This window comes from Oryctolagus cuniculus, chromosome 13, assembly GCF_964237555.1.
Source record: "Oryctolagus cuniculus chromosome 13, mOryCun1.1, whole genome shotgun sequence".
In the NCBI taxonomy this organism is placed as follows: domain Eukaryota; kingdom Metazoa; phylum Chordata; class Mammalia; order Lagomorpha; family Leporidae; genus Oryctolagus; species Oryctolagus cuniculus.
In genome coordinates this window covers 65877468-65898098 of record NC_091444.1, presented here as the reverse complement: position 1 = coordinate 65898098, position 20631 = coordinate 65877468, and the positions used below count along the sequence as shown (strand labels likewise).

General features: G+C 41.0%; 1 protein-coding gene across 4 annotated transcripts in view; it reads left to right on the top strand.

Moving 5' to 3' along the window:
- SMYD3 (SET and MYND domain containing 3) overlaps positions 1 to 20631 on the top strand; it is a 777767-nt gene that overhangs the window by 569977 nt on the left and 187159 nt on the right. For all 4 annotated transcript variants that reach the window (XM_002717632.5, XM_051820811.2, XM_051820810.2 and 1 more), the window contains one exon: positions 20537 to 20604. In XM_002717632.5, coding sequence (XP_002717678.2) covers positions 20537 to 20604 — 68 coding nt within the window. The remainder of the gene's footprint in view (positions 1 to 20536; positions 20605 to 20631) is intronic.

Below are 20631 nucleotides of genomic sequence, written 5' to 3'. Positions count from 1 at the left end.
AGACTTTGGGAGGCAGCAGTGGTGTCCCAAATGATTGCGTTCCTACCTAGTTTGAGTTCCTGGCTCCCAACTTCCAGGCCCTGGCTGTTACAGGCATTTGGGGAGTGAAGCAGTAGATGGGAGTGGGAGTGCTCTGACTTTCTGAATCATCACCGTTGTCATCATCATCTGCCTGTCTAGATTGGATTCCACACTTAACATATCCAGTTCCCATTCTGTTCCCTCATGTGTCTCATTTCTGTCCACTGCTAGCTCAGTTTAGGAGCTAACATAGCTTTGTGGATGAATGTTTCAGATACTGAACATCTGATTATGTGCTCTGGAGAGGAGGAGGCTACGTTACTTTTTTTTTTTTTTTTAAGACTATTTATTTGAAAGGCAGAATTACAGAGAGGCAGAGGCAGAGGCAGAGAGAGAGAGAGAGAGAGAGAGAGGTCTTCCCTACTCTGGTTCACTCCTCAGATGGCTGCAACTGCTGGAGTGGCACTGATCTGATGCCAGGAGCTTCTTCCGGGTCTCCCATGTGGTGCATGTGCCCAAGGACTTGGGCCATCTTCTACTGCTTTCCCAGGCCATAGTAGAGAGCTGGATCAGAAGTGGAGCAACTAGGATGCAAACCAGTGCCCATATGGCATGCTGGCACAGCAGGAGGCAGATTTACCCGCTATGCCACAGCGCCGACCGGCAAATCCGTTAGTCTTTAAAAAATATTTGTGGGGGGCAGATGATGTGCCACATACATTAGCAAGTACTCATATTTTTAAAACATGATTTATTTATATAACATCTTGATAGTAAATTTTCGAGTCACTTGACAGTCTTTGCTTCTACAGTGTTAGTGTGGGCATTCTTTTTATAAGTACCCCCTGGAGCACATTTGCAAGACGGTCTCTTAGCTGGCAAAAATAAATGAAGTATGGCCACATGCATCAGCAAACATGAATCTGAGGCACAAATATTGAGCCAAAGGAACAAAACCAAATAAGTTTAAAGTAATAAATTCAGTATGATTATGTTTATAACGAACCAAAATCATGCAAGGCCAAATATATAGCATATTTTTAAAGATACATTCATATGGGATAATCTTACTATAAAACAAGGGAATAACAATCAAAATTAGAATAGTGACTACTTCTGGAAGGTAGAAAAGGAAGGAGATAGGATGGAGCACAAAAGATACTGTACTGCTGTAGCAATACTCAAGGGTATTAGTAATTTGTGTCTTTAGTGGTTGGATGGTCAATGGGACCTTGACATATATTATAACATAATTGAATTATATTATAAAATACATTGAATTTTTCATTTAAAATGTTTTAAAGGGAGATGTGTTTCATGAATTCAAGGAACTTACTAAGCTCACTGAAAAAGAAAAGAAATATAAGCAAATAAATGCCATAGAGTGCTCAAGATAAGTAAGTTAAGGTTTAGTTGCATATAGTTTAGTGGTACTGCTTGGTTTTTTCATAATTAGTTTAATTTCATAGCAGAATGTAGTTAGTGCTATAGTTAATGCTTGAATAAAGTGTTAGGAGAACATAGAGGAAATTGATGGGATATAGAAAATTTTCTTAAAGGAGATGACATTTAAACTAGGTCTTTTGTTTTTTAAAGATTTATTTCATTTTATTTGAAAGACAGAGTTACAGAGAGGTAGAGACAGAGAGAGAGGTCTTCCATCTGCTGGTTCACTCCCCAGAAGGCCACAACGGTCGGAGCTGCGCCGAACTGAAGCCAGGAGCCAGGAGCCAGGAGCTTCCTCTGTGTCTCTCCCACATGGGTGCAGGGGCTCAAGGACTTGGGCCATCTTCTACTGCTATCCCAGGCCATAGCAGAGAGCTGGATCGGAAGAGGAGCAGCTGGGACTAGAACTGGAAACCATATGGGATGCTGGCACTGCATGTGGCAGCTTTACCCACCATGCCACAGCGCCAGCCCCTAAACTGGGTCTTGAAGGATGAGTAAAATTAGGTGCTATAGGTAGTGAGAAAGGCATTTTTAAAAAAGGAAATACTGTGAACAAAGATGTAAAATCACATGAGTACAGGACATGAGTGAGGAATGACAGAGATGCCAGTATAAATGGAATACAAAGTGATTGTTGGGTACAGTTGAAAGGTAAGACAGATATCTTTACTGCCGTGTGTAAGAATTTTGTCTTTATTCTACAACCACTGGGTAGATCTCACATTTTTTCTGTTGCAAAATCAGATATGTTCTTAAGAAAGATTTATTTGGTGGCAGTTTAAAGAACAGATTGGGAGTGGGATGAGAGAGAAGCAAACAGGGCCAGAAAGAATGCCTCAGAAAATGGCAAGCGAAGGGAACATGAGTGTGCAAGTCAAGTAACAACATTAGAACTGGAAAGAAAGAGGTGAGTAAGAGATGACACAGAGATACAGCTTGTTTGTTAGTTGAATTTGAAATGAACTAGTTCTTTGTTTATCTTACGCTTTTCGTATTTTTCTTCTTTGGCCTGTTCCTTACATTCCCTCTGTCTCATCTTGTTGTGCACTCTTGATTTACATAACTGGCATGTGCTCAATCAGAAAAGGCTAGCATTTCAGCCTCCTTTAAAGTATATTGTCTGGGAAAGATTAGTGTTATTTGGCCACTGAAAGTATAAAGATGCTTCAAAAAGTTTATAGAAGTGCACATTTTCTTTTAATTTTTTTAATCTTTTTGATCTTTTTGAAGCTCCATTGTATTTATGCCAGAGTAAATGGTATAAGGACTAGGAGAAACATACTTTTCCTTTATTTGTGATTTAATTACACCAGCAAGTTAACATGTAAAAGTGATTTATATGTACTTGTTAATTTCTTTTTGCTTGAAAGTACTATATCTGTTTGCTTTCTAATTTTTAGTTATTCATGGTGAAGAGGATTATTGGAATCAAGAAAAGTTTAACAAAATCCTTTTACTTATTTTTTAAAACATTTGAGATTACATGTTTTAAATAAGTGTTTATTTTCAAGATCAGAGTCCGCGAACTCAAGGCTTCTATAGCCTTGGCAACTCATGACAAGAGCCTAGGGTGATTACTGATGCCATAAACAAGAGTGTCAATTTGTTAAGTCAACAATAGGAGTCACTGTGCACTTACTCCTCATGTAGGATCTCTGTCCTTAGTGTGTTGTACATTGTGATTTAATGCTATAACTAGAACTGAAACAGTATTTTACACTTTGTGTTTCTGTGTGGGTGCAAATTGTTGAAATCTTTATTTAATATATGCTAAATTGATCTTCTGTATATAAAGATAATTGAAAATGAATCTTGATGTGAATAGAAGGGGAGAGGGAGTGGGAGAGGGGAGGGTTTTGGGTGGGAGGGAAGTTATGGAGGGGGGAAGCCATCGTAATCCATAAGCTGTACTTTGGAAATTTATATTCATTAAATAAAAGTTAAAAAAAATAAGTGTTTATTTTCATCTGCATGAAAGAGTGAGAGAGAGAGAAAAAAAGAGATAGTGAGAGATCAATTATCCATCCACTGATTGATTTCACAAATGCCCATAACAGTCTGGGCTAGGCCAAAGCAGGAACCTGGAACTCCATCCAAATCTCCCACATGGGTTGCAGGGGCTCAAAAACTCAAACCATCATCTGCCGCTTCCCAGGATGCATCAACAGAGAGCTGGGTCAGAAGTGGAGATGCCAAGACTTGAACTGGCGCTCTGATATGATGCTGGTTCCCAAGCAGCATTCTAAGCCAGGGTGGCTACCTCCCTTGTTTATTTCCGTAAGTGATTCGTTCTTCAGCAATGATTTTGTTGAAAATCCTTCTGAACTTCTGTGCTTTAGTAAGTATATTTTACTAAACACATGGTGGTTTTACTTGGTTGAGCTTCTAGATTTTCTGAGATGTAGGATTGTGCTTGAAGAACAGGCTAATACTTGGGGCTGGTGCAGTGGCTCAGCAGGTTAACGCCCTGGCCTGAAGCACCGGCATCCCATATGGGCTCTGGTTCCAGTCCGGCTGCCCCTCTTCCAGTCCAGCTCTCTGTTATGGCCTGGGATAGCAGTAGAAGATGGCCCAAGTCCTTGAGCCCCTGCACCCATGTGGGAGAGACACAGAGGAAGCTCCTGGCTCCTGGCTCCTGGCTTCAGTTCGGCACAGCTCCGGCCGTTGTGGCCTTCTGGGGAGTGAACCAGTGGATGGAAGACCTCTCTCTCTGTCTCTGCCTCTCCGTAACTCTGTCTTTCAAATAAAATAAAATAAATCTTTAAAAAACAAAGCAAAACAAAAGACCCGGTTTAAATGTCATCTCTTTCAAGAAAATTTTCTATATCCCATCAATTTCCTCTATGTTCTCCTAACACTTTATTCAAGCATTAACTATAGCACTAATTACATTCTGCTGTTGTAGCCATCTGGGGAGTGAACCACTACATGGAAGACCTCTCTCTCTCTCTCTCTCTCTCTCTCTCTGCTTCTCCTCTTTCTGTGTAACTCTGACTTTCGAATAAATAAATAAATCTTAAAATAAAACAAAACAGGCTAATACTAATTACAGAGAGTGCTCTGAGGAGTACCTGCAGGATTTGGTTGTTGCTGCTGTGTTTTTTTTTTTTTTTTCAATTAAATCCTTCTTGTCAGCTAATTTTCTTGGGGTTAGCTTTCTCCTACCTACTTTCTTCTGAATAACATCTTGAAAAATATCTTAGTTATTGTAAAGATTTTATATAGCTAGAGTCCATTATATCAAAGTATAATTAAGTTTCCTAACGTGGTAAATTTAAACTCTTGAAGAAGAAAGAAAATGATTATCTTATTTTACCTCATTTTTTTTCTCCTGGTACACTGATAATAGTTTATATTATGACCAAAGAGACTTAACTATTTTAAATTCCTCTCTGACGGACTAACAATACTTTACCCAAAGATGTTTATTTTTTTAAAAAGTCATTTTCTTGAATCGTGATGTGAATGGGATGGGAGAGGGAGCAGGAGATGGGAGGGTTGAGAGTGGGAGGGAGGTTATGGGGGAAGAAAGGCCACTGTAATCCAAAAGCTGTACTTTGGAAATTTATATTTATTCAATAAAAGTTACAAAAAAAACAAAAAATCATTTCTGGGATGTTTGGGGGAGTTCGTGATTATGTGCCTACCAGGTTCCTTTGTTTCACATTCTTACTGCCTCCTGCTCAAACTCTAATTGCTACCTGCTCTGTCTGATCATTACTTTTCTGTTTGGAATCTAGTTTTTCACTAAAACTAAAGAAATTTGGTTTTCACCTTGATATAGCATCTCTGTATACATTGTCCCCTGCATAACAAAGTAGTTGGGTGGTTTGAAGGCTGTTGCTGGGACAGAGACACGCTGTGTGTGTACCCGAGGGCATGTGGGAAGTTCAGGCTCATGGTTTGAGGAAGGGTGTTTACCACTCTGCTGCACTGTGGAACCAACCCTGCATCTTTCTTTAGCATAGTAAAGATCTGATCTGTTTCCATTATTCTATGAAACCTATTGTTAGTGCATGTTTCTGTCCATTGTTGCCTTTACACAGAATGCTGGTCACCCTGCAACCAGGGGGCATGCCTCTCATTGATCTTTAATAAGAGCACTTGGGGATCTGGTATTATAATCTTTGGAGTTAGTTTGATTGGAACAGTGGTACCCATCAGCCAGTACCCTCAACATTTATTGATAGGCTGCTTCTTTATTCATTTGCTTCAAAGGATTAGCTTTTTGATTTATTCAAGTTAGGTTGACAGTGAACTGAACATCGGGCAGTAAAAATAATTGTGTTTTTTAATTCTTGTCTTCATGACAACCCAAATGCGTATCAACAACTGGTAATTCTCCTATTCATATTTTCTCCTGGTCTTTGCAATTACTTTGTAAGCCTCATTTGTTTTCTTAATCCTCCTTTTTTCCCATGTTGTATTTCCTCCTGTTTCAGTTTTGCTCCATTTCCCAAACTGATCTTACATTTTAGTTTTTTACACTTTTGTCGATAATTTTTTGATTTACTTTTCCTCTTTAAATAGTTCTTCCAACAATTTTTTTTTAACACAGCTTTATTGAAGTATAATTGACATATAATAATTATCTTTACTTAGGGATATTTTTGTTTTGTTTTCTTGAAACTAACATTTCTTTTCCTGTCTTTGATAACATTTTTTTCCAGAAACACTAGATTAACTCTCATTTAGACTATGATGCTCTCTGTTATCTTTGAATTGAAGGTGGAAACTTCACATATGTAAATTCAGTTATGTTTGCTGTGATCAAACCCCAGTTCCTTTAGTGAATATGTTCTGTTTTAAATTTAGATGTTGGAAGGAAATAAGGAGAGTCTGCAAAATCAAGCTGGTGGGAAGAAAAGGATCCTTGGAATGCTTACTTTTATTAAACATAATTTAATCTACATGTATCTCTTCAAGAGAAAGAGATCTTGACTCTTCTGTTTGTGATATTGAGCAGTATGGTGACTAGTTGAGTCTCAAAAATTAGGAAGTGCCAATATTTCTTCTTGACTGAGGGGGTGCTGAACAGTCATCATTGCAAAGGGAGAGGAAAAGAGGGGAGTTTTAATGCTCTAACCACAAGCAGCATAATGAGACTTTTAATAGTTAGCAATTGTCTAGAGTAACCAAAAAATATTTTCAAAGAGACCTGAAGAATTTAGGTGCATCATTGTAAAAGGACCGCTGAGTAGATAATTACTTTTGGGTCTTTGTGTACTACAAATGCAACAGGCCCTTGGCTATCAAGGGTCCTGGCTGATGTTTTAAGTTATCCATGCCTGGGTTTGCAGATAACAAGAGTTATAGAAACATTGCAGTCCCTATTTTTCTTTAGTTACCTTATAACATCCGTAAATCTCTTTATGTATCCCCTTCAGTTCACTTATATGTTCATACTGAGGGCCAGTACTCTTAATGACAGTTAACTAAGATTCTAGAGTGTCCAATGCCTAGCTCTACAATTTGACAAGTTCATAATGAGTGACTGAGAAATCTGTACTCAACTTCTCTACCTAAACTATGAGTGTAAGTGTTTTAACCTAACTATTTATAGAGAGCTCTATGATAAGTGCAACTTAAATGTGAACTTAGGCTTTGAAATAACTGGTTCAAATTTCATTCCAAGGGAGAATGCAACTGCTCAACTCAGGATGGGAAGAATACGGTGGGAACATATATGTGCATTAATTCACTTCCAGAGTATTGGCCACACTTCCAAGACCATTGACTTGTTAGAAACAATGTAATTTTATATCAGGGTCACATTTTGGATTTTGAGCAACTTGGAATAGTGTATTCCGTGATGACTGATTCAGAGGATGGTGAAGACGAAGCATTGTGAATGTGAGAGCAGTGGTGAATGCCTGTGGGTGATGCTAATAAGAGTCAAGGAGAGAGCCGAGCAATCCAGTCTGTTCAGTGGGTGAAGTTTGAATGGAAGTGGTCAGAAACACAGGACCTAGTGTGGCTATAGTGACAGAAATGCTAGTTATGTAGATCATAACCTAGATTCTTTCAGGAACTCAGAGGTACATATACATAGTGATAGTGTATTTCATTAATTCAAGTATCTGTGACATTGGAATTTGTTTTAAATGGGAAAAAATAGTTGAATTGTTAATAGTTTTTCTTAGTGGCCTGTAACATAATGATACACCTCACTTTCTGAGTGTCTTACTTAATGAACTACGGTAAGAATTATGGCCTTGCTCCTGTTTTCTAAGCTTCCTGTGTGCCATGAGTCATTTCAAGACCTGTATATATTTTTTCATTTGATCCTGACAATGTTTTCAGTTTATAACTCTGTAGTAAATTCTGGTACTTTATTTTGGGGCTCTTTCTAACCAGAACAATTAGCTGGTGGTTTAGAAATGTAGGTGCATACATAATTTAGCACATTTCACCCCATGTAATGCAACTAATTCCCTGTGAATGTAATGAAGTAGGAAGGCAGAAGGGATTCATGAAACAAGAAAAAACAGTTGAGTTTATTGGGTAGAGAAAGGACGGCCAGACTGAGAGAAAGGTTCTTTTCTATTGTATGATTGTTCCATGTATGAATGCCTATAAATACGGTGGCGTTCATATGACAGAGTGTCAAGCCTTCATTTTCTCTTTCTTCTTTTGCCACTTGCTCTTCTGTAGCTGATTTATTTTTCCAGTGTGCACTAGGAGAGAATATCTTGCCCTTGTGGCACTAATTTGGGAATGGTGGCTGAATGCAGTTAGACAGTGGGAGAGTGGAAAATTCAAAAGCCATCCATTTTACTTTACACCTCCCAGCTGGTCTTTGGTAATCCCCAGCAATCCTTCGTGTGGATGATCAGAGCGTAGGTGGAGGCCAGCACAGCTCCCAGGGCCATGAAGAGCGGCAGACTCATGTGTTTCTTAATTGATCTGACAGATTAGAATGCCACCCTGCATTATTGCAGCTTGTGTCTTGACAGAGTGGCTTACAAAGATATATGACCAGTGGGCAGGAAAATCATCTTTGGTTGAGGAAGGCTAAAATTTGTCAGAACTTGAGAGATATGTGACAGGTTTTACATCCTTATTTCACTTGGCTGGTGAAATAAGACAATACAGTGAAAGGGGCAATTTTCTCTCCTTGCTGTTACCAAGGACTGCCTGGCACATAATAGGCCTTTGATGAATGAATAAATGAATCTGTATATCTTTTTTTGCATTTATTTATTTGAAAAGCAGAGAGAGAAAAACACAGATGGACTGACAAGTCTTCCATATGCTGGTTCTCCCCAAATTCCTGCCGCAGCTGGAGTTGGGCCAGGCCAGAGCCAGAGCCAGGAACTCAATCTGGGTTTCCCGTGTGCATGGAAGAACCAAAGTACTTGAGCCATCACTTGATGCCTCCCATGGTGCACACTGGCAGGAAAATGGAATCAGAAGCAGAACTTGGCACTCTGTTGCAGCATGCCGATGTCCAAGTTGCATCTTAATCTTGGCGCCACTCACCCCAATTCTCTCTTTCTGATGACCTCAGAGCAAAATGGTATTCCACAACTTCTCTTTGACTTAACCTTCCCTAGTCTGTTTTACATTAATTTTTTTATTTTTAAAAATTTATAACAAGAATGGATTTTATGCATTCCACAGGTATAGTTCCAAGAAGGCAATCGCTCTCCTGCGCCCTCCATCCCACAACCTTTCTCCCCTTTCTTCATCAGTTTTTGTAGAAATGTAATTTTAATCCACTCTATATTCACAGGCTTAATTTGCCACTAATAATAATATTCATCAAGTAAAAAGTAGAAAGACCACAGTTCTACAAGAATATAAACAAGGGCTAAAATGTCAATCCTATCCCAAAATGACCATTTAATTCCTATTCATTTTTTTTGGTATTCTATATTAACTGCCTTATATCAGAGAAAAAAAAATGGTAGTTTTCTTTTTGAGACTGGCTTCACTTGCTTTATAGCTAACAGATGATCTATAATAGAGAAAGTTCCATGTACTGATGAAAAGAATATGTATTCTGCGAAAGTGGGGTGAAATGTTACGTAGGTATCAGTTAAATCCATTTGGTCATTGTGTATATTAACTCTGTTTCTTTGTTGATTTTACATCTAGCTGATCTGTCCATTGATTAAAATGGAGTACTGAAATTCCCTAATTATTATTTATTGGGGTCTGTGTCTCCCTTTATATTCATTAACATTTATTTTAAGTGCCCAGGAACCCTGGCATACCCATGGGTACTCCATCTTGGCAGTGTGAGCCCAAGAGCCTGAGATAGGGTGGGGATGGGAGCACCTCATAGTCCTAAGTGGGTGTCCAGCCCCTTGCCAACCCTCTAGGCCAAACTCAAAGTCAGTGGGGAATGCAAATTTATCCATCTGATAAAATGTTGCCCAGAATATACATGCAAAAGAGCTACTGCAGCCTCTACTGGCATGAAGATGGTGCCTTCTCCTGGCTGGTTGCTGGGTGTTCTTGTGGGAGGATGAGGAGAAGGAAATGTGCTTTTCTTTCACAGGATTAGGTAGATACCCTACCCCTCGCTAGGGCTCCAGGCTAGACTCAAAATCAGTGTGGTCTGCAAGGTTCTCCCTCAAGTAGTATCACCAGTGCCACAGGCTGCCTCAGCCTGCTCTCACCTCACTCTCAGAAGCTGACATTTCCTCTGGACCCTGGCTGAGGGAGTCACTGGTGGTGTCCCTGCTCACTGCTGTATGTTTGTACTGTCCACACTGCTCCACTGTGTCTTCTTTTTTTAAAATTTCCACTGCAAACTTCTCTCCAACTCTCCTCTGGGGATGCAGTCCCTCCACTTTTCTTCTATTATCTTCCCCTGGTCAAAGTCAAGGTATCTTTTCCCTATTTGGCCATCTTATAATACCTGCCTTGTGTATTAATTTATACAGAGCCATATTGTCAACTAAGAATGTTATTTATGACAAAACAAGTTTTGCTGATATATGAGAGCATGTGACTATGTAGCCTTTAAAAAAGTCCATTGAGGCGGCCAGCACCATGGTGCAGTAGGTTAGTCTTCCACCTGTGGCACCAGCATCCCATATGGATGCCGGTTCTAGTCCTGGCTGCTGCTCTTCCATTCCAGCTCCCTGCTATGGCCTGAGAAAGAGGTGGAAGATGGCCCAGGTGCTTGGGCCCCTGCACCCACGTGGGAGATTGGGAAGAAGCTCCGGGCTTCAGGTTGGTGCAGGTCAGGCCATTGCGGCCTTTTGGGGAGTGAACCAACAGAAGGAAGACCTTTCTGTCTCTTCCTCTCACTGTCTGTAACTGTATCTCAAATAAATAAATAAAAATCTTTAAAAGAATCTGTTGAGTTGTCTTAGCCTTCTGTTAGTGAAAATACTGTACTGCTCGCTCTGTTGGGGCTTTGGAGAACCGGAAGCGTTAATGAATATGAAGTGCTTTAAAGCGTTAGCGTCGTGGAAGTGTTAGCTGGTCCTCTTTCAGGCAGTCATTTTCAGTTTTAGCGAGGACCTCTGATGGGAAACAGTGGGCTTACGGTGTGATTTCCAGGTAGCCTCACTAAGTGGTAGAGGAGAGTTTTGAGGACAAGTAGATTCATGACATCCCAGGGGCCATCTCCTGCTCTCTTCTTCAGGTTTGCTGGTTGTTTGCATTCAACCCTTCGTCTGTCTCCTTTCTGGTTCTTCGAAGGGGAAAAAAGACGAAATTATGTTTTAGGTAGTATGGTATTTAATACTACTATGCCTTTTCTCCTCTTCTCCTGTCTGCTTTCAATGGCATTAAGTGAGAAAGACATACTTTTTAAAGGTTTTTAAGTCTTAAAAATGAGGAAGAGCCATGGTTGGTATTTTCTCCTATTTGCTGTGGTAAATTTTTAAAAAAGATTTATTTATTTATTCATTTGAAAGAGTTATAGAAAGGCAGAGAGAGAGAGAGAGAGAGAGACAGAGAGAGACAGAGAGGTCTTCCATCTGCTGGTTCACCCCCGAGATGGACATAATGGCCAGAGCTGCACCAATCTGAAGCCAGGAGCCAGGAGTTTCCTCCGTGGGTACCGGGGCCCAAGGACTTGGGCCATCTTCCACTGCTTTCCCAGGCTTTAATAGAGAGCTGGATCAGAAGTGGAGCAGCCAGAACTCGAACTGGCACCCATATGGGATGCTGGCGCTGCAGGTGGCGGCTTTACCTGCTACGCCACAGTGCCAGCCCCAGCAAAATCTTCTGTGTTCCTTTGCTTATATGCATAACGTCTGGTATTAACAGATGTCACCACCTTCAACTTTTAGAAGTCAGAGTTTCTGTGTAGTTGTTAATTTCAATCTAAGGAAAAAGAGTTTCCAGAAGTTCTAATTAAGTCAGTATTTTCCCACTGTGCCACGTAAGAAATAAGAAGTTAGAGTTGTATAAATGATTCAGGATTCCAGATACCTCCTTTGGTGTCCTTTGTTTAGGGAGCCTTCTCTGACCTGCCCCAGCCATCCTCTGTACTGAGTACTACTGCAGTTTGTATGTGATTTGGTGGATAACACATCTCTCTGTCTTGCTGGTCAGAGTTGTTGAGGGCAAAGTTCTTACTGTACACTTTCTTAAAGCTGCAGAACCTGACCAGTGCAGGTTGCTCAGTGAGTGTTTATTGTAGGATGAGTAGAGAATGGGAGAGAAAGGAAGGAAGGATATTAAGATAACACTTGTTATTTTGTTTAGTTCTTTTTTTTTGCTCCACAGTTATTATCGCTTGGTTTATTGACAGTACTATATAAAAGTTACAAAAGCTTATAAAGTCATATGAAAGTAGGTGTGCTCAGTACCTAATCATTCATTCAACAGATACTTTTTTGAACATACCCAGTATGTTTTACTAATCCCCCCCCCCCCCCCCCCCCGCATACGTGCACATACTTGGATAAGGATAATAGAATCTCTGTATCCTGGTGCAGCACAAATCTAAAGACATGATTGTAAAATGCTGGATACAAGAGTGTGTGTGTGGGCTGATACAGTGGGGGCACAGGGCAGAAAGTCTCCCTCCCTGAAGTGGGTAGGACTAAGAGTCTCTAGCAAGATGAGACTTGAGCCATTCTGAGTATCACTTGTAGTTTCATAGATGAAAGAAGGGATACATTTTCAGCAGGGAGAGGGTATGGTCCAATGTCCTGCAAAGTGAAGGTATGAAGAGTGGAAACCTCATAGGATGGTATGCGAGGACAAACTCCAGAGAAGGGATAGGAATATTTGGTGGGGATCAGATGTAAACTCAGCAGTCAGCCTCTCTCTTCCAGGCCTGGATTTATCTGTCTTTTTTACATTCGTGCTTCTAATCAGGAGAGTCTCACTAACCAAGAAGAGCCTGCCAGACTTTACTTTCGGCAAAGTCTATTGTGAAAGAAAGGATGCATTTTATCTCCTTCTCTCCATTACCTCATTTCTTCCCTTTCTGATGAGCTCGGAGAGGACCAAGGGAGGCTCCCTTGGGAATGCCTGTAGGGAACGCAGAGGGTGCAGGGGCAGTGTGCTGGTGCTCTCAGCAACTCAGGAGTCTGGTGAGGACAGAGGCCGGGAATAGTACCTTTTATGGATTTGTTATGGTGACTAGTTTAAAGTGGTACCAGTAGAGAAGACAAATGATGAAATTGTGTCCTTATGGTGTAAGAATGTGTTTCTCAGTTTTAATTCCAGGCTCTTGCCCTGCATGAGATAAGAATTCAAAGTAGAGGTATACATGAAGTGCAGTAATGACAGCAAGATTTATTTAAACTGAGAGACTGAGCATACATACAGGGGTAAATGTGGGCAAGCCAACAAGGAGAGATACTCACCATGAGAGGGCCAAAGGAAAAGGGGCTGCCCACAGGGAGAGAGCATGAGAAGCCCAGAAAGGGCTGCACCCATGTCTACGAGCCTGTCATACCCTAACTGAATACACAAGTGGAGTGGGGTTAGGGTTAGGGTTAGTGTGCATGAGGCCTTCTGGGAGCTCCACGGTATCTCTGTGCGATGCTCTATGTACACGTGCTAATCATGACATCCCCTCTATCACTATATAGGAGATTCAGGTGCATCATGGGAAAGTGGGCATGTCAGATTGGCATGCAAGGAAGTGGAGTTTAAGGTGCAGGGCTAGAGACGGAAATTGTGGAAAAATTTCCAGCTCACTTACTCTTAACTCACTCCCTGCCTATTCTTGTTCCTGTGTCACTTGTGTTGAAATCTTGGGTCTGTTTTGTGTTTCTGGCCATCTGTCAGAATGGCTAGAGGAGAAAAATGGTAACTTTGAGCACCTCTAGAGAAAAGGCCTGTGATTGATGCTCTCTTCTCCTTCTGCCTGTATTCCTTAAAATGCAGGAACATACCTTGAGAGATCACAGGGGATACCATGTGATCTCAAAGCCTAATTTCTTGTTGTCCGTGGAACCCACAATTAAGTTGTAATTCTCTGTAGTCTGACCCCTGTCATCTTCCATAGCTACTGCCCATGGTGTCATCGGGCAATACTGAGGGGTCCAGTGTATGTGAGAAATCATATAAGGATTAGCCTACGGAAGTATTCCTCCATCCATCCACTGCACAGCCATGCAGAAATAGTCCCGGGTGTCAGTCCCTGCAATACCTCCTTGTAGGCCCCACGCAGCTTGTAGATGAACCCTGCATACTTCACATGCTATAATATGAAATATATGCTTCTAGATTTTACTCCCTGTGATGTCAAACATGATCAGTATGAAAAGCTCTTGCCTGCCAAGATTTCTCTTGGAGAAAATATTCATCCACCTTAATTTCTACATAGTGAGAGTAACCTCAGCACATGCTTGAATTTATCTCTCATTTGGGAATTGCATTCATCAGTTGGTTAGTGTTCAGGCTTATTTTTCACATGGAACATTTTTCTGTAGTTTTCTTCTCTCCATTAACTTGATGGAAAAACAGATAATTTGAGCCACACTCTGCTATATTTGATTCACCCTTAATCAAGTGATATACACCTCTTAGCATACTTCATTTAGGAACTTAGCACTGGAACTAAGACAAATTATAGTGAGGAACAAAGGCACTGCCTAAGGAAGGCTTTCTGCCCCAATTATGCAGAAAGAGAATAATGAAAGTAATGATAATGTCAGAGAACAGTTTGGGAGCTTGAACCTGAATGGAAGTGTGATCCATAGGAGGAAGTTAAGTTCTTTGTGATCGACTTTTTGGATCGAAGTATGTCTAAATGAAATTTGTAACAGGAAAATTTTCATGTCTGAGCTGTAAAAACTGACTGCAATATTTTATAATAAATTATTTACGAATATCATAGTAGTTCTGAGCCTCAAGATATGGGAGGAAAATTAAACAATTCATGTTACAGTGCTTTTTTAGTTTTATATGTATTTTATAGGCATCAGTAGTAAATGCTTTTTCCATCAGATAACTTCAAGGAGGTGAGATGCCAGGTAACAGCTTCAGAGAGAAAACAATGAGCAGATTTGTGACTACCAATCCTATTTTGCTTTCTGTTATCAAGGACAGATATTTAAAGTATAATAAGTTGTGTTGTAAGTGAAGCCCTTGGAAAATGGAAAATGGTAGGTTTAGAAGGCAAGGATGTTATCTAAAGAGGCTTTATTTGCTAACTTTCAGTAGTCCAACCTTGGGAAAGATAGGTAATAGAAAAGACAATATTATGATTGCTGTACTCCCTCACCCGTGATGTTGGCCTTGATATTGATTTTAGCTTTGGCATGTCACTGTTGAGCATTTTGTATGTCTAGTGTGTTGTGCAACCTGTTCGTGGTCACAGCTTGAAATGTGAAAGACTTCATTGCTGTTGTAGAAACAATTGAGCATGCTAGGGCCTACAAGGACACATTCCCAAGTGCACTGTTAGATGGGATGGAGTAAAGACTTTTTTTTTTTTTAAGATTTATTTTATTTATTTGAAAGACAGAGTTACATAGAGAGGTAGAGACAAAGAGAGAGGTCTTCCATCCACCGGTTCACTCCCCAGATGGCCACAACAGCCGGAGCTGTGCCGATCCGAAGCCAGAAGCCAGGAGCTTCTTCCAGGTCTCCCACATGGGTGCAGAGGCCCAAGGACTTGGGCCATCCTCCACTGCTATCCCAGGCCATAACAGAGAGCTGGACCAGAAGAGGAGCAGCTGGGACTCGAACTGGTGCCCATATGGGATGCCGGTGTTTCAGGCCAGGGCTTCAACCCATTGCAGCACAGCGCTGGCCCCAAGACGTTTTTTAAAGTAACATTATTTTTTACTTGTCATATTATAAAATGAGTTTGTAAAATATTTAATAATAAAAATAATATACAAAGACAACATTTTAATGTTCCCATTTAAAAATGTGGTGATGTAGTTTAGCTTGCTTTAATTTTGTACAAAAAACTTATCAACAAAATTTTAAATGAAATATTTTTGCTTTGGGCCTTAGATAGCATCTAAGCTACATCCTTATAATTTATTCTTTGAGAAACTGACTGGGTTATATTTTACAGTTTCTGTGGTCTTTTTCTAAGCCATGAGGTAAGAGAGTTTTTGGGTGGCTAAGTGCAAGCACATATTTCCAGTAACACTCTGGAGACTAACAGTCTTCATGCCATCAAACAAAAATAAAAAATGTTTTCATTATATGTTTCCTGTCTAATGCTTTTTAATACTAGAAATTTCATGTGCTTTAATAGACTTTCATCCCTATAAAAGTCTTTATATGGGGGTTGGCACTGTGGCACAGCGGGTAAAGCCGCTGCCTGCAGTGCCAGCTTCCCATATGGGTGCCGGTTTGAGTCCCAGCTGCTCTACTTCTAATCCAGCTCTCTGCTATGGCCTGGGAAGGCAGTAGAAGATGGCCCAAGTCCTTGGGCCCCTGCACCCACGTGGGAGACCCAGAAGAAGCTCTGGGCTCCTGATTTCGGATTGGCGCAGCTCCGGCCATTGTGGCCATTTGAGGAGTAAACCAGAAGATAGAAGACTTCTTTTGCTCTGTCTGCCTCTCTCTCTTTCTGCTTCTGCCTTTCAAATAAATAAATAAATCTTTTTTTTAAAGTCTTTCTATGAAGTATCTTGAGACAAATGTATAGACTTCTCTCTTCTTGTGTTTTTCTTTAACTTGTTTTCCAACTTCCTTTCTTTCTGTCTTTAAAAAAAATATGGGTGATCATTTGGTGAAGTGATGAAGGTGTCAGTTAAGATACCTGCATCCCACACTGTGGATTAGATACCTGGCTTCAGCTCCTTACTCCAGCCTCCTATTAATGCAGACCCAGGGAGTTAACGGTGATTACTCAAGTAATTGGGTCCTTGCCACCACAAGGGAGACCTGGACTGAGTTCCTGGCTCCCACAAATTCCCTATTAAGGAGATATAAAACTGTACTCAGTCTTGAAAATTGAAATAAAAATAGATGTCATAACCATCCTCGCTGTTCTGAGTTCTGGCAACACCTTTGTGAATCCTGAAAACCATAAACCATCACATCTCCTTAACTGTCCTTCCTTCCCAGCCTGGCTCCCTCCAGTTGTTATTCTGGGTGGGAGACTGCAAATTCTTCTTCCTGAGGCCTAGTAAATGTGCAAACAAGAAGAACAGGGCATTTTCAAAGGGCTAGATTAAGTCCTAAATGATGGATAATGTTTGTCACACAGATAGGAAGAATCGGAAGTTAAATTTTTAAATCTTCATTTAATGAAATGTCATTTTCCATAGGAAGAAAAAAAGTATGCCCTGGCTAAAATATTATTGTGCTTTTAGATTAGAATATTATTATTTCAAGGAGTAGAGGGGGAGGAAGCAATTGTTTTGTATGAAAACCTCTGCTTTTGGTTTTCATACCTGCGACACTTCCTGCTTCCGTTCCTTCTATCCAGAGGTTAATAAAAGTACAGTAATCTTCCTTTAAAACTATTTTACTTTTATTTGAAAGGCAAAATGATACAGATAGGGGGAGAGAGAGAGAGACAGAAACAGAGACAGAGAGGGGTTTTCCATCTGCTATTTCACTCCCCAAATCATCGCAACAGCCAGGACTGGGCCATGATGAATCCAAGAGGCAGGAACCACACATCCTCTACATGGGTAGCAGGAGACCAAGTACTTGGGCCTTCATCTCCTGCCTTTGTGGGTGCACTACTGGGAGTGCTGGATTGAAAGCAAAGGAGCAGGCCGGCGCCGTGGCTCACTAGGCTAATCCTCCGCCTAGCGGCGCCGGCACACCGGGTTCTAGTCCCGGTCGGGGCGCCGGATTCTGTCCCGGTTGCCCCTCTTCCAGGCCAGCCCTCTGCTGTGGCCAGGGAGTGCAGTGGAGGATGGCCCAGGTGCTTGGGCCCTGCACCCCATGGGAGACCAGGAAAAGCACCTGGCTCCTGGCTCCTGGCTCCTGCCATCGAATCAGCGCGGTGCGCCGGCCGCAGCGCGCCGGCCGCGGCGGCCATTGGAGGGTGAACCAACGGCAAAGGAAGACCTTTCTCTCTGTCTCTCTCTCTCACTGTCCACTCTGCCTGTCCAAAAAAAAAAAAAAAAAAAAAAAAAGCAAAGGAGCTGGAACTCAAGCTGGCACTTCGATACAGGCTGCATGTGTCGCATGGGTCTGTTTAACCTCCTGCACCACAATGGCTGCCCCAGTGTCCTGTATTTTAAACAATCATTTTCTATTTAAGTATATATAGACAGTATACTGTTGCAGCTTAATGCAAAATAGATGCTGTTTAACAGTTTAGTATCTATTTAAAATATGTGTGTGTACACCAATTTATTTTCTGATATGAAACTGTAGCTGTATCAGATTTCTAAAAGAAAACATGCCAAACCATGATAGGTTGCACTACATTTCATGTAGAACAGTCTCAGAGGACTGACTGTATTTTACATAGTGTGTGTTCTGTCATATAAACCTGACTTAGAGGATTTGTTTTCACTTCTTTACAGAGATTTTATAACAAGTCAGCATCCATTTGTAGTCACGGGTTCATCTCAAGTCTGTAGTGGCCTCCTGTGCTTTCTTTTTTGATGGGTTGTGTTATGTTTCATCCTAAATTTATATCTCCAGCCCTAATTGCTTCCCTGAACTCCTATTGCTCATTCTTAGCCTTGGCTTGGATGTCTTACATGCCTGTTTCAAGTTTAACATAACTAAAACAAAACCATTGGACTTCTCGACTTCCTGCAACCATCCCTGTTCCTTTTACATTTTCTCTCATCTTAATAAATGGCAACTATAACCTTTCACTTGTTCAGGCCAAAAATTTGACCATTGTCCATAAATCTTTTCACTCCCCATAAGCAGTCCTTCAGAAAGTCTTGGCTGCCCTCCACTCTTCACCCTACTTCGGCTGTTGCCAACATCCAGGCCACCATCACCTCTCACTAGAGTATTGCACTGACCTCTTAACTGTCGTCTGCTTCCTTCCATCTTTGCCTTCTTAAAGCTCTTTCTGTACACAACAACCACAAGCATCCTTGCAAAACAGAGGCTGACTTCGTTCAGCCTTTGGCTCAGACTCGTCCAGTGGTTTTCTGTCTCATCCAGAATAAACTGAAACATGGTTTGAAAACCCTATGCATCAACCATCAGGACAAGAGCTGATCAAGTCACTGTTTCTCATAGTGTCCATTTCACTTCAACAAGTTTCCCCTTTGGTGCTGAGTTAGTTGTCGCCTATCAGGGAGAACATATGATATTTGTCCCTTTGGGACTGGCTTAATTCACTCAGCATGATGTTTTCCAAATTCAATCTACCTGCCTTTCTGACCTCCTGTCTTACCCGCTCTTCTTCCTACCTCCTCTGTTTTGGCCACCGCAGGCTTCTTACCATTATTCTGACCAAGAATATTGCTATCTTGGGGCATTTGCAAATGTTCTTTCTCCTGACATGAATGCTCGGTACATATATATATATATATATTTAATATATATTTATATATAAATCTGTATATTTATGTGTATGCATACTTACACAAGCACACACACACACTAGGTCTTCAAAAAGTTCATGGAGAATGGCCATTAGGAAAAAGCTATCCATAGATTTCAAAAAAATTGTGCCAAAATAAAATTCTGTTCATTCCATTTTTCCATGAATTTTTCAAAGTACCCTTGTACTCATACTGATTTTCACAGTCCGTTCAGGTTGCTGCTTTGTCAGTTTGTCCTGAAGAGCTTTCCTTACTGCTTTTGTTTGTTTTTGGTTCCTTTACTTTGCCATTTTCTCTCCTTAGTATGTGTCCAGATGTGGCATTTTTCTATCAGTGGGCGGTCCCTCCCCGCCCCCCTCCGCCCGCTAGAATAAGCTCTGTGAAGTCAAGGACTTTGGTTTTTTTCTTCACTGTTTTATATCCAGTACCTACTGGGGACAATGACGTGTGTGTAGCCAGGACCTCGATTTCTCATTTCATGTCCAGTGCTCCTGCCATGACTCTGTGTAGCCTTTCATATATCACCCTATTTCATAAATGAAACATTTCATTTCCTTGAGCACAGTATTGCATTTTTACTTCTTTTGTCCTGGCCTTTTGACCCCTGAGGGTGGAGGACCATGCCATATGCACAGTAGGGGTCTCCGTGTGTGTGGTGAGTGTCGTAGCTTGAGTGAATACTTCCCATGCTCCTTGTGGTCGGTTATGAACTTGAACCACAAACTTGCTCAGGACGTACTTCCGTCTTTGGGAAGAAAAGGCTGCTGTTCCTCGTTAGAGATACAGTGACATTTGGAAACTGCAGGCAATTTGAAAACCTCATGATATAGTAGGAATCTAGTTTCCAATGAATAGCTTATTTATATGCTGAATTTCAGACATCTCATGTAACTGTGTAGCTTTGGTATCAGGAGATGATGGGACTGAAATTAATATTTCTTGGGCTCGTTTAGGCTGCTCCCTCCCCCCACTCCCAGGATGTTGTTACTGCTGCACATAACCACCTGATATTCTTAAGGGGAACATGTCCCAAACAAGTCCCTTAACAAACCAAAGAGCCCTGCATTTCACTTGACTCTCTCCAGAGAAGCTACTTAATGTCCCTGCATTTTACTTTGAAAAGTTTTATCCTCTTGCCTACAAAGTTCCTTCAGTGACTCTTAATAATGCTGATTGTCTCCTTCTTGTTTTTGCAGGTGATCTGCAACTCTTTCACCATCTGTAATGCAGAGATGCAGGAAGTTGGTGTTGGCCTATATCCTAGGTATGGTGAATGGTATTTTCATTTACT